Genomic DNA, 16,301 nt, shown 5'->3' with positions numbered 1-16,301 from the left:
CTTCCCTCAATATATAAATTGGTTGAAGTTAAACAGACTAACTCTAATAATGTAGTAATGTATCTAGGTTCGCCTATTAGATTTACTATGTACCCCCCCCCCCCCCCCTTAGGTTGCAATGTTGGGATAGCCCTGGTCATATCACTAAGCAGCAGAGTTGGGTGTCGTGTAGAAGGCCATTGCCCTGTAAAATAGCATCTCACATCCTGCGTTTATGTATTGAAGGTCTCTTGCAGTGCCCTCAGTAAACAGATCAGCTGCTTTTCTTTTTTTTTCCACTCAAATCAAAGCCTCTGTCTGTATTGTGATTACCACCAGTTCGCTGAAAAGGAGGCCTGTCTGATCCACACAAAAGGAGGCTGCGTTAAACAACTTAACAGAATGGCTTTTATCAAAGTTTAAACTACCCCCCCCCCCCCTTCCCCCCTCAGCCTCACCCTTTTCAGGGAGTTTGGATAGAAATAATTGCTAGCAATGCATTTGATCTTCACTGCTAAAGCAGCCAGTAAGAGAGGCACAGGTGACATGTTCCAATTAGGAATTGTCTAATTAAATTAATGTCACAGAAAGCAGCCAATGGTCCTATGGCTCAGAGAATATTTTCCTGCTTGTCCTCCTCTCTGTATCTCCCCATGCAGGAGTGCAGCAAGCCCCTCCCTGGAGTCATTAGCCCTAATGGAGGTGTGAAGGAGGCGACCGTATATAACGTGGCAGAGGCTGCTTGTTGACACATTTGATTTTCTCTTTCATGCAGAGGAGACCTGTGACTCTTGTGTGGGCTGTATCTTCATCACCCACTTCTCTGACACGTCAACCGGAGACACCTATGGATCACATTCTACATTGAAAGGACATTTTATCCCTCAGCCACTTCCCCTGCCAAGTGAGGGTCTGCTGCTGTACATGGTGCCCGCCTTAGCCCAGCCGTACACAATTTGAGGCAGGCTTAGGTCTATCCAGACAGAGGATGCAGCTAGGAGAGCAGATCCTGACCAGCTCTGCTCCCAATCTGCCCCACACCTTCTACCCTCTACCCGGAGATCCCAACAGCGCCGCCCAGAGCCCAGGCTTGGATTTCAACGTTGGGCAACACAAAAGCCAACAGCAGCAACACAAGAAGTACCCCAGAGGCCTCCTAGATAGCCCAAGGGAAACCGGTAGCAGCAACACTGTGGCCAGCACTATGCTCAGCGAGGCCAGCGACAGCTTCCAGGCCACCAAAAGCCTACAGGACACCAGCAGGAAGGGCTCACCGGTGGTGGAGGAGGACCTGAGCGTTGCTCCACCAACTTCAGCTCCTCGCTATCTGGACAACTCTCTACAGGCAGCGTCTGAGCGCTACTACCTGCAGTCCCAGGGCCAGCCACCCCAGCAGACAGGGGCAGAGCTGGGCTCCCCCTGCTCCATCTTCCCCTATGCCCCACCACAGCACAGTGCCGTGTACCAGGCAGGAGGGGCGGCCAGGTACCCCCCATACAGCAGCATGCTACCTCCAGCCGGCTTCTCCCCTCCAGTGTGCCCCTCACGCCCGCAGTACTCCACCGGCTACCAGTACAGCCAGGCGCCTGGCACCATGTACAGCCCCTACCCGGCTGCGGGCTCTGGCAGCGGACTCAGTGCCCTCGGACTGCCTGGCAGCGGCACTGGGGTGCGGGCACAAGTCTACCTCTGCAACCGACCCCTGTGGCTGAAGTTTCACCGACACCAGACTGAGATGATCATCACCAAGCAGGGCAGGTAAGAGCCAGAGGGAAGGGCATGGTGGGCACATAGGCTCTCATCTATACCGAGGGAGACTGCTGCACATATATCTACATAGTGACATGTGCAGACACAATGCTAGAACATATATCACTGATAAGGTAATGACGCAAACTTTACTGCTGTACTACTGAAGTGTATGAAAACAAACTTGTATTATTATTATTATTATGTTACTATTCACATACATACATACATGAAAATAATCACACCTATTTTAATATCGCCAAATACTAATGAACATAACACTATATTAATATTACCGAATACTAATGAACATAACACTATAATAATATTATAAATCAATAATAATTAATATTACTGAATACTAATGAATTGTACATTACCTCTGACTTGGAGTCGCCCTAACATAAAACTATTAACTATTTTAAAGCATTAACTGATTAAATTGAAAGAAGCTTAGTTCACACCAAAGAGCGTTTATGTGTGTTCCTGGCTTTCAGACATCTACTATATATGATGTGACTGTGTGCATTTTTCCAAATATTATATACTATTGCATACTACATGTGCCCCATTTTCTGGATATATATATATATATATATATATATATATATATATATATATTAGAATCCCTTTATAGGGTAAACTGCAAGGGACCAGGCAAGGTAGTTAACTAGATGAGAAGTTTACTATATCAGAATTGGCCATACATTGTATATTTATACAGACGTGTTTGCTGGGACCCGAGGGCTGAGTTTACTATATCCAAAGGTTTACTATATCAGTGTTTACTATAACGAGATTCTAATATGTATATAATATAGTCCGTTAGAGGAAGACTCCAGTGTCCGGTATGTACGTTTCAGAAACGAATGCCCGTACAGTCCGGCTGTGTCTGTAGCATGGAATTAATTGCAATAATGCCATTGATGGAACAATGTGATCGTGCTTCTGACCTCGCTGTGTGTACCGTCCCCCACAGGAGGATGTTCCCGTTCCTCAGCTTCAACATCACCGGATTAAACCCGACAGCCCATTACAACGTGTTTGTGGAGGTGGTTTTGGCTGACCCCAACCATTGGCGATTCCAGGGGGGAAAGTGGGTGACCTGCGGGAAAGCCGACAATAACATGCAAGGTGAGGATCTATCCATTCCAGCCACAAACACTATGGTCTACCAACCTTGTGTGCTTCTGTGGAGTTATCTACAACAATCACTCGCAGGCAGATAGGGGCGGTGCATCTAATAGAATGAAACGCAACATAACTTATATAAAACCCGAATAAACAGATAGATAGATAGATAGATAGGTAGGTAGGTAGGTAGGTACATAGATAGATAGATAGATAGATAGATAGATAGATAGATAGATAGATAGACGGTTACTTTGGTCAGATTGGTTACAGGAAAAAAGTTTGTTTTAATGTCTTTGTTTTTAGAAATGCAGGCACAAGTCCCGGCTGGATGTGCAGATAGTAGATGAGGCTGAGATCATGACAGACAGAGAGGTAGATGATAGACAGACAGACAGATGGATAGATAGAAGGAAGACCTGATAAATGGCAGCATAGATGTACAATCTAGTGAGTGATTGATTAATAAATAGAAAGTGTGTGAGAGAGAGAGAGAGGAAGGAAGAAAGAAAGAAAGAAAGAAAGAAAGAAAGAAAGAAAGAAAGAAAGAAAGAAAGAAAGAAAGAAAGAAAACACATGTAGATGGCAGATCTGGGTATTGAAGATGGGCAGATAGACAAAGAGAAATGAGAGGGAAAAAAGTCAGACAGGTAGACGGCCACATGATAGATTTCAGATCGCATAACAGATATAACAGATATGTAGAGGACTGTGTGTATGAATATAGCATATCTCGGTGAGACACAACCTATACAGCTAATCACCGCTTCCCTCTGCCTGCAGGCAATAAGGTGTACGTCCACCCCGAGTCTCCCAACACTGGAGCGCACTGGATGAGGCAGGAGATCTCCTTCGGGAAACTGAAACTCACTAACAACAAAGAGTGATTGATTAATAAATAGAAAGTGTGAGAGAGAGAGAGGAAGGAAGAAAGAAAGAAAGAAAGAAAGAAAGAAAGAAAGAAAGAAAGAAAGAAAGAAAGAAAGAAAGAAAGAAAGAAAGAAAGAAAGAAAGAAAGAAAGAAAGAAAACACATGTAGATGGCAGATCTGGGTATTGAAGATGGGCAGATAGACAAAGAGAAATGAGAGGGAAAAAAGTCAGACAGGTAGACGGCCACATGATAGATTTCAGATCGCATAACAGATATAACAGATATGTAGAGGACTGTGTGTATGAATATAGCATATCTCGGTGAGACACAACCTATACAGCTAATCACCGCTTCCCTCTGCCTGCAGGCAATAAGGTGTACGTCCACCCCGAGTCTCCCAACACTGGAGCGCACTGGATGAGGCAGGAGATCTCCTTCGGGAAACTGAAACTCACTAACAACAAAGGGGCCAATAATAACAACACACAGGTGAGATGCGGAGCTACCATGGAGAGCGACCTCTGTCCCAGCAGGGAGGGGAGTCCAGGCTGCAGCTATCAGGACTGTCCCAACACACTATACACACTCCACTTATACTACCCGGCTACTCTATAAATACACACTATACATACACACTCCACTTATACTACCGGACTACACTATACATACACACTATACCACCTTACACACTATACATACACACTCCACTTATAATAACCTGGAACACTATAAATACACACTATACCACACACTATACCACCTTACACACTATACATACACACTCCACTTATAATAACCGGGAACACTATAAATACACACTATACCACACTATACCACCTTACACACTATACATACACACTCCACTTATAATAACCGGGAACACTATAAATACACACTATACCACACACTATACCACCTTACACACTATGCATACTCACTCCACTTATAATAACCGGGAACACTATAAATACACACTATACCACACACTATACCACCTTACACACTATGCATACTCACTCCACTTATAATAACTGGCTACACTATAAATACACACTATACATACACACTCCACTTTTACCACCCGGCTACACTATAAACACACACTATACATACACACTCCACCTACACCACTATACACTATACATACACACTATACCACCTTACACACTATACATACACACTCCACTTTTACCACCCGGCTACACTATACATACACACTATACATACACACTCCACTTACACCACTATACATACACACTATACATACTCAATCCACTTATCCCACTCTACACTATACATACACACTCCACTTACACCACTATACATACACACTATACCACCTTACACTATGCATACTCACTCCACTTACACCACTCTACACTTTACAGACACACTATACCACCTTACAATATACATACTCCACTTATACCACTCTACACTATACATACACACTCCACTTATACCACTCTACACTATACATACACACTATACCACATTACACTATACATACTCACTCACTCCACTTATACCACAGTACACTTACAGTCCTCTTATATCACCCTACTACACTATACATACACACTCCACTTATTCCACCACTTATTCCACCCTGCTACACTTTATGTATACACTCCACTCACTTACACCAACCTAGACTATACATACACACTATACCACCTTACATATTATACATACACACTCTGCTTAAACCACCTTACACACTATACATACACACTCCACTTATACCCCTCTGGTACACTATACATACACACTACACTGCCACACTACACTATACAAATACACTATGCCACCCTACACTATACCTACACACTCCACTTGTACCACCCTACACTATACATACACACTCCACTTATACCACCCTGGTACACTATACATACACACTACACTGCCACACTACACTATACATATACACTATACCACACTATACATACACTCCACTTATACCACCCTACACTATAAATTCACACTTCACTTATTCCACCCTATACTTTACATATACACAGTCCACTTATACCACCCTACACTATACATCCACACTCCACTACCATCCTGCTACACTATACATACACACTCCACTACCACCCTACACTATACATACACACTCCACTACTACCCTACACTATACATACACACTATACCACTCTACATTATAAATACACACTCCACTTATACCACCCTACACTATATATACACACACTCCACTTATACCACCTTGCACTATATATACACACACTCCACTTATACCACCCTACACTATATATACACACACTCCACTTATACCACCTTGCAATATATATACACACACTCCACTTATACCACCTTGCACTATATATACACACACTCCACTTATACCAACTTACACTATATATACACACACTCCACTTATACCACCTTGCACTATATATACACACACTCCACTTATACCACCTTGCACTATATATACACACACTCCACTTATACCACCTTGCACTATATATACACACACTCCACTTATACCACCTTGCACTATATATACACACACTCCACTTATACCACCTTACACTATATACACACACACTCCACTTATACCACCTTGCACTATATACACACACACTCCACTTATACCACCTTGCACTATATATACACACACTCCACTTATACCACCTTACACTATATATACACACACTCCACTTATACCACCTTGCACTATATATACACACACTCCACTTATACCACCTTGCACTATATATACACACACTCCACTTATACCACCTTGCACTATATATACACACACTCAGCCTATACCACCTTACACTATATATACGCACACTCCACTTATACCACCTTACACTATATATACGCACACTCCACTTATACCACCTTGCACTATATATACGCACACTCCACTTATACCACCTTGCACTATATATACGCACACTCCACTTATACCACCTTGCACTATATATACGCACACTCCACTTATACCACCTTGCACTACATATACACACACTCCACTTATACCACCTTGCACTATATATACACACACTCCACTTATACCACCTTGCACTATATATACACACACTCCACTTATACCACCTTGCACTATATATACACACTCCACTTATACCACCTTACATTATATATACACACACTCCACTTATACCACCTTGCACTATATATACACACACTCCACTTATACCACCTTGCACTATATATACGCACACTCCACTTATACCACCTTGCACTATATATACGCACACTCCACTTATACCACCTTGCACTATATATACGCACACTCCACTTATACCACCTTGCACTATATATACGCACACTCCACTTATACCACCTTGCACTATATATACGCACACTCCACTTATACCACCTTGCACTATATATACACACACTCCACTTATACCACCTTGCACTATATATACACACACTCCACTTATACCACCTTGCACTATATATACACACTCCACTTATACCACCTTACACTATATATACACACACTCCACTTATACCACCTTGCACTATATATACGCACACTCCACTTATACCACCTTGCACTATATATACGCACACTCCACTTATACCACCTTGCACTATATATACGCACACTCCACTTATACCACCTTGCACTATATATACACACACTCCACTTATACCACCTTGCACTATATATACACACACTCCACTTATACCACCTTGCACTATATATACACACACTCCACAAGCAGCAAAACCTCCCCAGTGACTGGTGAGACACACATCCCATTCACCTCCCCTCAATGCAGAGTAGCGCAACTGAGCAGTATAATATTTATCTGCTCCAACGATGCAATGATGCATCAAGTCTCTTCTGTTCTTCTCAGCAGCTGCGTGCTCTGCGCTTCCATGCCTCTGCCTGTCCATGTGACATACCACAGGAGCCAGAGGTATGATGCAGCATAGAGGAAGTTCAGAGGAGACCCAAAACAGCACTGGAGCAGGGGAAAATTAAACTGCTCCACTGTGCTACTCTGCAGAAAAGGATGGGGGTGGGGGGGGAGAGTAGGCCCTACACTGTCACTACTGTTCAATAAATGTTAATTTGTAATTAACATCTTGACCTGTGACTTTAAATATGTTTTACATTTTGCCCCCTTACATGATTGAATTTGATAACCCTGCCCTAGTGCCCTACCCTATACATACTTACTCAACTTATACCACCTTACACTGTACATACAGTACTCCACTTATACTACCTATTCACACACTGTGCATATAAACTCCACTTATACCACCTTACACTATACCTACACACTATACCAACTTAAACGACGCATACATATTCCACTTATACCATGTTCTAGCAGGTAATATTACCCTCTCTACCTGTTCTATGGCTGCAGGTGTCCTCTGTGCATCACAGCACACTTTCTCTGCTGCCATTCACCAGCTTCCTATCACATGCGGGTCATGTGATCGAGAGCTCAGCAAAGGGCAGCAGAGAGAGATGCTGCTGTGAAGCACAGAGATCTGTGGCATTGGAACCAGGTTAATATAATGCTCCCTGTGCTACTGGTGGGTGGGAGGGGGGAGCAAGGATGTTCGTTTGCCAACTGCCTGCTTGGTTCCTGGGGGGGAGGGGGGCTATGGACCTGGGGGGGGGGCATGCAATCTGTTTTTACAGGGGTAGGGGCATGCATGGTAGTAATACGTCCCTGCATTCACACTCCACTTATATCTCCCTTACACCATACATACACACTATACAACCTTACACTATACATACACACTCCACTTATCTACTTATCCTAAAGGGGCCCATACACCTAACGATTTTCCCTCCGATATACGGCCGGTTCGATCACAGTGATCGAATCGGCTGTGAAATCGCCGCACACACCACTGACAGAACGATCAATTTCCATCCGAAATTGATCGTTCCCGTCGATCCGTCCGTGCGGAAGATTTTTCTCGATCGCCGGCGGGTCGGGAGTGCGTCGATAGCGGCGTTCGAATGCCCGACAACCGACGCAATACAGCGGGTCTACATTACCTGCTCCGCCGGCGCGAGTCCCCTGGTCTCTGTTGTCTTCTCCGCTCTGGTCTGGTCTCCGGCATGCTTCACTTCTTCCTGCCCGGTAGGAAGTTTAAACAGTAGAGGGCGCTCTACTGTTTAAACTTTCTGCCGGGCAGGAAGAAGTGAAGCATGCCGGAGACCAGACCAGAGCGGAGAAGAAAACAGCAGAGACCTGGGGAGTCGCGCCGGCGGAGCAGGTAATGTATGCGGGGAAGGTGGTGGAGGGGGAGCGGCGGCAGCACCACCACCACCACAGATTGTGAATGGTTTCAGGCTGAAATTGGTTCACAATCAGTTTGCAGTAAGGCAGCCATACGATCCCTCTCTGATCAGATTCGATGAGAGAGGGATCTATCTGTTGGTCAAATCTGATGGCAAATCGACCAGTGTATGGGCACCTTTACACTATACATACACACAACTTATCTACCTCTCCTTGCACCATACATACAGACTCTATCTATCACTACATACACACTTCACTTATCTACCTATCTGTGCACTACACATACGCTCCAATTATACCGCCCTACACTATACATACACATACATATTATACCACCCTACACTATACACATACACTCCACTTATACCATCCTACACTATACACTTACACTCCACTTATACCACCCTGCACTATACACATACACTCTACTTATACCATGCTACACTATACACATACACTCCACTTATACCACGCTACACTATACACATACACTCCACTTATACCATCCTACACTATACATACACCCTCCACTTATACCACGCGACACTATACACATACACTCCACTTATACCACCCTGCACTATACACATACACTCCACTTATACCATCCTACACTATAGATACACACTCCACTTATACCGCCCTACACTATACATACCATGCTACACTATACACATACACTCCACTTATACCACCCTACACTATACATACACACTCCACTTATACCACCCTACACTATACATACACACTCCACTTATACCACCCTACACTATACACATACACTCCACTTATACCACCCTACACTATAAATACACACTCCACTTATACCACCCTACACTATACATACACACTCCACTTATACCACGCTACACTATACACATACACTCCACTTATACCACCCTACACTGTACACATACACTCCACTTATACCACCCTACACTATACACATACACTGCACTTATACCACCCTACACTATACATACACACTGCACTTATACCACCCTACACTATACACATACACTCCACTTATACCATCCTACACTATACACATACACTCCACTTATACCACCCTACACTATACACATACACTCCACTTATACCACCCTACACTATACACATACACTCCACTTATACCACCCTACACTATACATACACACTCCACTTATACCACCCTACACTATACACATACACTGCACTTATACCACCCTACACTATACATACACACTGCACTTATACCACCCTACACTATACACATACACTCCACTTATACCATCCTACACTATACACATACACTCCACTTATACCACCCTACACTATACACATACACTCCACTTATACCACCCTACACTATACACTTACACTCCACTTATACCACCCTACACTATACACATACACTCCACTTATACCACCCTACACTATACATACACACTCCACTTATACCATCCTACACTATACACATTATACACTCCACTTATACCACCCTACACTATACACATACACTCCACTTATACCACGCTACACTATACATACACACTCCACTTATACCATCCTACACTATACACATTATACACTCCACTTATACCACCCTACACTATACATACACACTCCACTTATACCATCCTACACTATCCATACACACTCCACTTATAGCATCCTACACTATCCATACACAGGGCTGAGCTCTCGGATTCCGAATTTCGAGTTTACCATCGCAATTTGGCAGTTCCGAGTAAGCACTCGAAACTCGAAAATTCAAGTACCGAATTAACTCTCTGCTGAAATGGGTAAGGGGTACCGTGTACCCCTATACTCATTTCTCCTGGGGAGGGGGCGGCTTCCGGGGTTCACTTGTTAAAGGGGACCCCCGGATGGCACCATGAACTCCCCCAGGACGTTGGCGGCCCCCACCTCCTCCTGGGGCACCGGAGGTGGGGAAGAGCCCCTTGTCCATTGAATGGACAAGGGCTCTGGGGGAGAGGGGGAGGTTGGCCGCCCCTCTCCTCCAGAGCCCCCCATACCATGGACCATGCGGGCTGGTATATCTCAGGGTGCGAAGCCCCACGTGGCCGGGACTCCGCATTCTGGCTATCCCAGCCAGCATGGGCGACAAGGGGTTAAGAAGGCTTGGGAGAGGGGACCCCACGCTGTCTGTTTTCATGAAATGTATACAATATGTATACAGAACTCGGAATGCAGTAACTTGTACTGCAGCACTGTCATTTTACATAGTTTAAAAACCATTTTTCCTATGAAACTTTGAAATCGGTTTGCTCAAAAACTATAAGGTCTTTTCACAATTTTTTTTTTTACCATGTTCCTACTCATCTGCTTAATATACATGCCAAATTTGGTGATAATAGCATGTAAGGGGGCTTTACAATTAACCGCAGAAGTTGGCACTATTGATTTCAATAGAAATGCACTCCGAACACGAAAATTCGGAATACGAAATTTGGTTTTCGCATGCGGTAAACGGAATTTAGACGAAATCGGAATTCAGCTGTTCCGATCAGCCCTGTCCATACATACTCCACTTATACCATGCTACACTATACACATACACTCCACTTATACCACCCTACACTATACACATACACTCCACTTATACCACCCTACGCTATACACATACACTCTACTTATACCATCCTGCACATACACACTATACCACCCTACAAACACACACACACACACACACACACACACACACACACACACACACACACTTTCCTTTCAGCCTCTCTCACTCACTCATTCACTTCATACATTATATTCGGACCTTAGGCAAGTCTCCCTAACACTGCTACTGCCTATAGAGCGCGTCCTAGTGGCTGCAGCTCTGGCGCTTTGAGTCCACCAGGAGAAAAGCGTGATATAAATGATATTTGTCTTGTCTTGTCATGAGGACAACACCTTCAGAGTAGTGTTGGGCGAACAGTGTTCGCCACTGTTCGGGTTCTGCAGAACATCACCCTGTTCGGGTGATGTTCGAGTTCGGCCGAACACCTGGTGGTGTTCGGCCAAACTGTTCGGGTTCGCCCGAACTGCTGAATGCCCGGCCGAACAGGGCCCCTGTTCGGCCGAACAGAGCCCTGTTCGGCCGAATACGGCCCCCCTATGGGGTTGCAGGCATAAGGGGGGAGCATGCCCCGATCGCGGGGGGGGGGGGGGGTGTGTCGGAAATTCCCCCCACCCCCTCCGCTAGCGCTCCCCCCTCTGCCCGCTTCCCCATACAAAAGTTTGACGAAAGTAAAATAGTACCGGTGGTGGTGGCTGGCCGCTGCAGTGGCTGGCTGGCACTATGAAGTGACTGAGGAGGAGGAGTCGGAGTAGGACGCGTTGAGGGAGGCCGGGCAGCGGGCGGTTCAGCGGTAGTACCCTTGTGGTACTTCCGCCCTTTCTCTGACCTCACGTCCTCTGCGTGATGACGCATACAAGGGTACGCGTGACACGTACCCTCGTATGCAGAGGACGTGAGGTCAGAGAAAGGGCGGAAGTACCACAAGGGTACTACCGCTGAACCGCCCGCTGCCCGGCCTCCCTCAACGCGTCTTACTCCTCCTCCTCCTCCTCAGTCACTTCATAGTGCCAGCCAGCCACTGCAGCGGCCAGCCACCACCACCGGTACTATTTTACTTTCGTCAAACTTTTGTATGGGGAAGCGGGCAGAGGGGGGAGCGCTAGCGGAGGGGGTGGGGGGAATTTCCGACCCCCCCCCCCTGCGATCGGGGCATGCTCCCCCCTTATGCCTGCGACCCCATAGGGCCCCCAAAAGCGGGATGTTCGGGGAGTTCGGGGTTCGGCCCGAACATGCCGAACATCGCGGCCATGTTCGGCGAACGTTCCCGAACCCGAACATCCAGGTGTTCGCCCAACACTACTTCAGAGCCCTCTATTATTAAGCCTGAGGTCGAAGTGTGAAAACTTTGCAAAGGCCTGCAAGGTCGGCCTCTTTTTACCTTTTTCAGATTATTAGTTGCCAGCTGTTGGCTTTCAGAATGCTCACCCCCTTCTCACCTCCGCTACAGATTCATCACCTTTACCCACCCACAGTTTTACCTGTGAGTCAGTCCCCACCGCACATACATGCCCCTTGCAGTACACATTTCTCTGAAGGCTTCTGGCAGGAGAGGCTTTCTCCTGTGAACACGACCTCAGCAGCAGCACCCAGCAAGTGGAGAAGAAATAATAATAATTATTAAAAAAAATCAAACTATAAATTAATTTGGGATAACTTGTTTTGAGCACTATTTTATTTGCTGGGATTTTTAAAAAAATATTTTATGAATAAGCAGGATTTAATAAATATTTCTCCTGAGCTTACTCATGTAAAATATTTCTCACCTTATAACAAAAATACATTTTCAGTTCCAAAACAGCAAAAATGCTTTCAAAAAGTTTTCCCCAACGTACATAAAATTGACGTTTACTTTGCTTAGCTACTTCTCAGTAAAGTTCACTCGGTAGATGCTGAGATATTTTGAGGATGAAATGAGAAACTATCGTGCGTGAAGACGCAAAAGAATAATGAACCTGACAACTATATTTTATTATGGTGGCTAATCTGCTATACATCTTCTGTTAAGCCGCCCAACCCACCAGTTTCTTACTTTATCGCTTCATCCGCCCCACTTACCCCCAGTAGCTGTCCTCTGACTCATGTTCAACCACCTAACGCCCACCGCAGCCTTCACTTGCCTACAGAACTCACAATCATCCCACTCTGACTCACCTAATTAGTGCTCACCTCACTAGCGTTCATCCTGATACTTAGCTTTAACCCATAACTTTATATTTTTAACCCATATAAACCTAATATTATTTTTTAGATATTCTATTCCGATGCGGTAACGTTTTTGTCTTGCTTCTACCTAGATGATTGTTCTGCAGTCTCTCCACAAATATCAGCCACGACTCCATATTGTGGAGGTCAGTGAAGATGGAGTAGAGGACATCAACGACTCAGCTAAAACCCAGACATTCACTTTCCCCGAGACCCAGTTCATTGCTGTCACGGCATACCAGAATACAGATGTAAGTCTCATTTCTGCTCTCACAAAGGAAGGGGGGGGGGGGGGGGGGGGGTATTCCGTGCACACTTATTATTGTGTAGCAATACATCGGTGCCTTTTGTTCACTCTAGATCACCCAGCTGAAAATCGACCACAACCCCTTTGCAAAAGGCTTCAGAGACAACTATGACTCGTAAGTATTATTTTACCTTTGCTGTATTTCTATAGGATTTCAGTCCTTCCAACTCAAGGAGGAAACTCTAGTAAAATAGACAATGATAGAGATGAGCTTAAAATCTGATTGTGCATTAAAATGTCTTCTGGGTGGACCCTGAGCCAAGTCATGCAGCCGATAGTAAATTAGATGGCAGTTGCTTAATGACTAGCAGATGCTGGGCTTGATCGGCCAAGCTACACATTGGTAAAAATTTGCAGGGAAAGTCGGATTTAGAGCAATTTTTTATGGAAGACCACCTTAGGAATATAAACATATTATGATGCTTGTTGATAATATTGCTCCACAATCAGGATAGACACTGCTTTGTCCACCGACCACCTGACCCATATTTGATCCCGTTTGCTATAGTCACACGCAGTTTTTATTCCCTTTATAGCATGTACACGGCCTCAGAGAATGACCGATTAACTCCATCTCCTGCGGATTCTCCTAGATCGCACCAGATCGTGCCCGGAGCTCGCTACAGCGTCCAGCCCTTCTTCCAGGAACAATTTGTCAACAACCTGCCCCCTACCCGATACTACAGCGGAGAGAGGACTGTACCCCAGACCAGTGGCCTCCTCTCCACTCAGGGCAACGAAGAGGTGGCCACCGCTCCTCCTCAGAGGTGGTTTGTGACTCCTGTCCAACAAGCAGGGGCCAATAAACTGGACATGAATCCTTACGACACGGACTATTCTTCCAGTTCACTTCTCACATACGGCATTAAGTCTTTGCCTATTCAGACCTCTCACCCAATGGCATACTACCCAGATGCGGCGTTTGCCTCTATGACCGGCTGGGGTAGCAGAAGTTCCCCTTATCAAAGGAAAGTGGCAACTGGTTTACCGTGGTCCTCAAGGTCAAGCCCTTCAGGCTTCACTGAAGACCTTCTGCCTAAAGACAAGGTCAAAGAAGAATTGAGTTCCTCGTGGGTGGAGACACCTCCGTCCATTAAGTCTCTGGACTCTAATGACTCAGGCGTGTACACTGGATCTTGTAAGAGAAGGCGACTATCTCCTAGCACTTCCAGCAACGAAAACTCCCCTCCAATCAAATGTGAGGACATTGCAAGCGAAGACTATAAGGATGCCTCCAAAGGCCTAGGCTATTATTCCTTCTATTCTAGTTCTTAAAAATGTCCTATGTAAATGAATATGTGTTGGTGTTGCGGTCACACTTTGAGCTTAGGGAGGCTCAAAGCATCTAAAACCAAACTAAAACTTTGGTTTTGCGTTTCATCTGGAGAATAGCAATAATTATAAAAACTGGCGTGTAGTTCTCTAGCATTGACCTAGTCCAAGGCACTACTGCTTGTCTTGGCTTGTCAGCCTGATCTAAACTTGACAATGATTAGTATTTAAAAATGTATATTATCTACTTGGTTTGACTGTTTATTTTATCATGTGATTAATTTATGAACCGAGACCATTGTAAATATTGTGTAGATACCCCGATGCTTATTGTGGAGTTTTAATATATTGTTATGCCTTTTGCGTGTATTTGGTTATCTTGTCTTACAAGTCATTTCCCCCGGACTCTTGGGCAGTGCTGTTGTACGTTATGTGTAACGGCTAGTACACGACTATCTACAGACTTTACAGCGTCGTGTCAGAATGTATTTTTTTCCATCGTGTTTGGCAAATGGTTCCATCAAAAATTCTTATGAACACAAGAAAGTTGCCACTTGTACGAGAAATCTGTAAAAATGTAAAATTCGGTGTTGAAAAACAACAACAAAAAAACAAACAATAACACAAATTGTGAGTTTGAATCTTGATTGTACATAATGCTTGGTCATTTTTAATAAATGTTTCACCTTCGGGAAATCACTTTTTCGGCAGTTTGGGTGAACATACTTTAAATAGATTTTATTTATTTTACTGCTTTTGTGGGTTTTCATATTCCATTTGTTTTTTCCACGTTTTGTTATTTGCTGTTTAGACAATACTATACTCAAGGGTGTAGAAAATGCCCCACAACCATTTAAATAACGTAATAATTAATTGATATGTGTAATTTTTTACAGAAAAAAAAAAACATGAAAAT

General features: G+C 44.4%; 1 protein-coding gene across 1 annotated transcript; it reads left to right on the top strand.

Annotated features, from left to right (window-relative positions):
• Window positions 1–939: 939 nt before the first annotated feature.
• EOMES (eomesodermin) lies at window positions 940–16,001 on the top strand. Its single transcript, XM_068234452.1, has 6 exons — window positions 940–1,737; window positions 2,708–2,862; window positions 4,100–4,221; window positions 13,899–14,057; window positions 14,167–14,228; window positions 14,650–16,001. Exons 1-6 carry the CDS (start codon window positions 968–970, stop codon window positions 15,386–15,388), a joined length of 2,007 nt encoding a protein of 668 aa, XP_068090553.1. The 5' UTR covers window positions 940–967; the 3' UTR covers window positions 15,389–16,001.
• Window positions 16,002–16,301: the final 300 nt, after the last annotated feature.

This window comes from Hyperolius riggenbachi, chromosome 5, assembly GCF_040937935.1.
Source record: "Hyperolius riggenbachi isolate aHypRig1 chromosome 5, aHypRig1.pri, whole genome shotgun sequence".
Taxonomy (NCBI): Eukaryota; Metazoa; Chordata; class Amphibia; order Anura; family Hyperoliidae; genus Hyperolius; species Hyperolius riggenbachi.
Note: the sequence above shows the minus strand (reverse complement) of the source record. Positions and strands in the feature narration are given on the sequence as shown.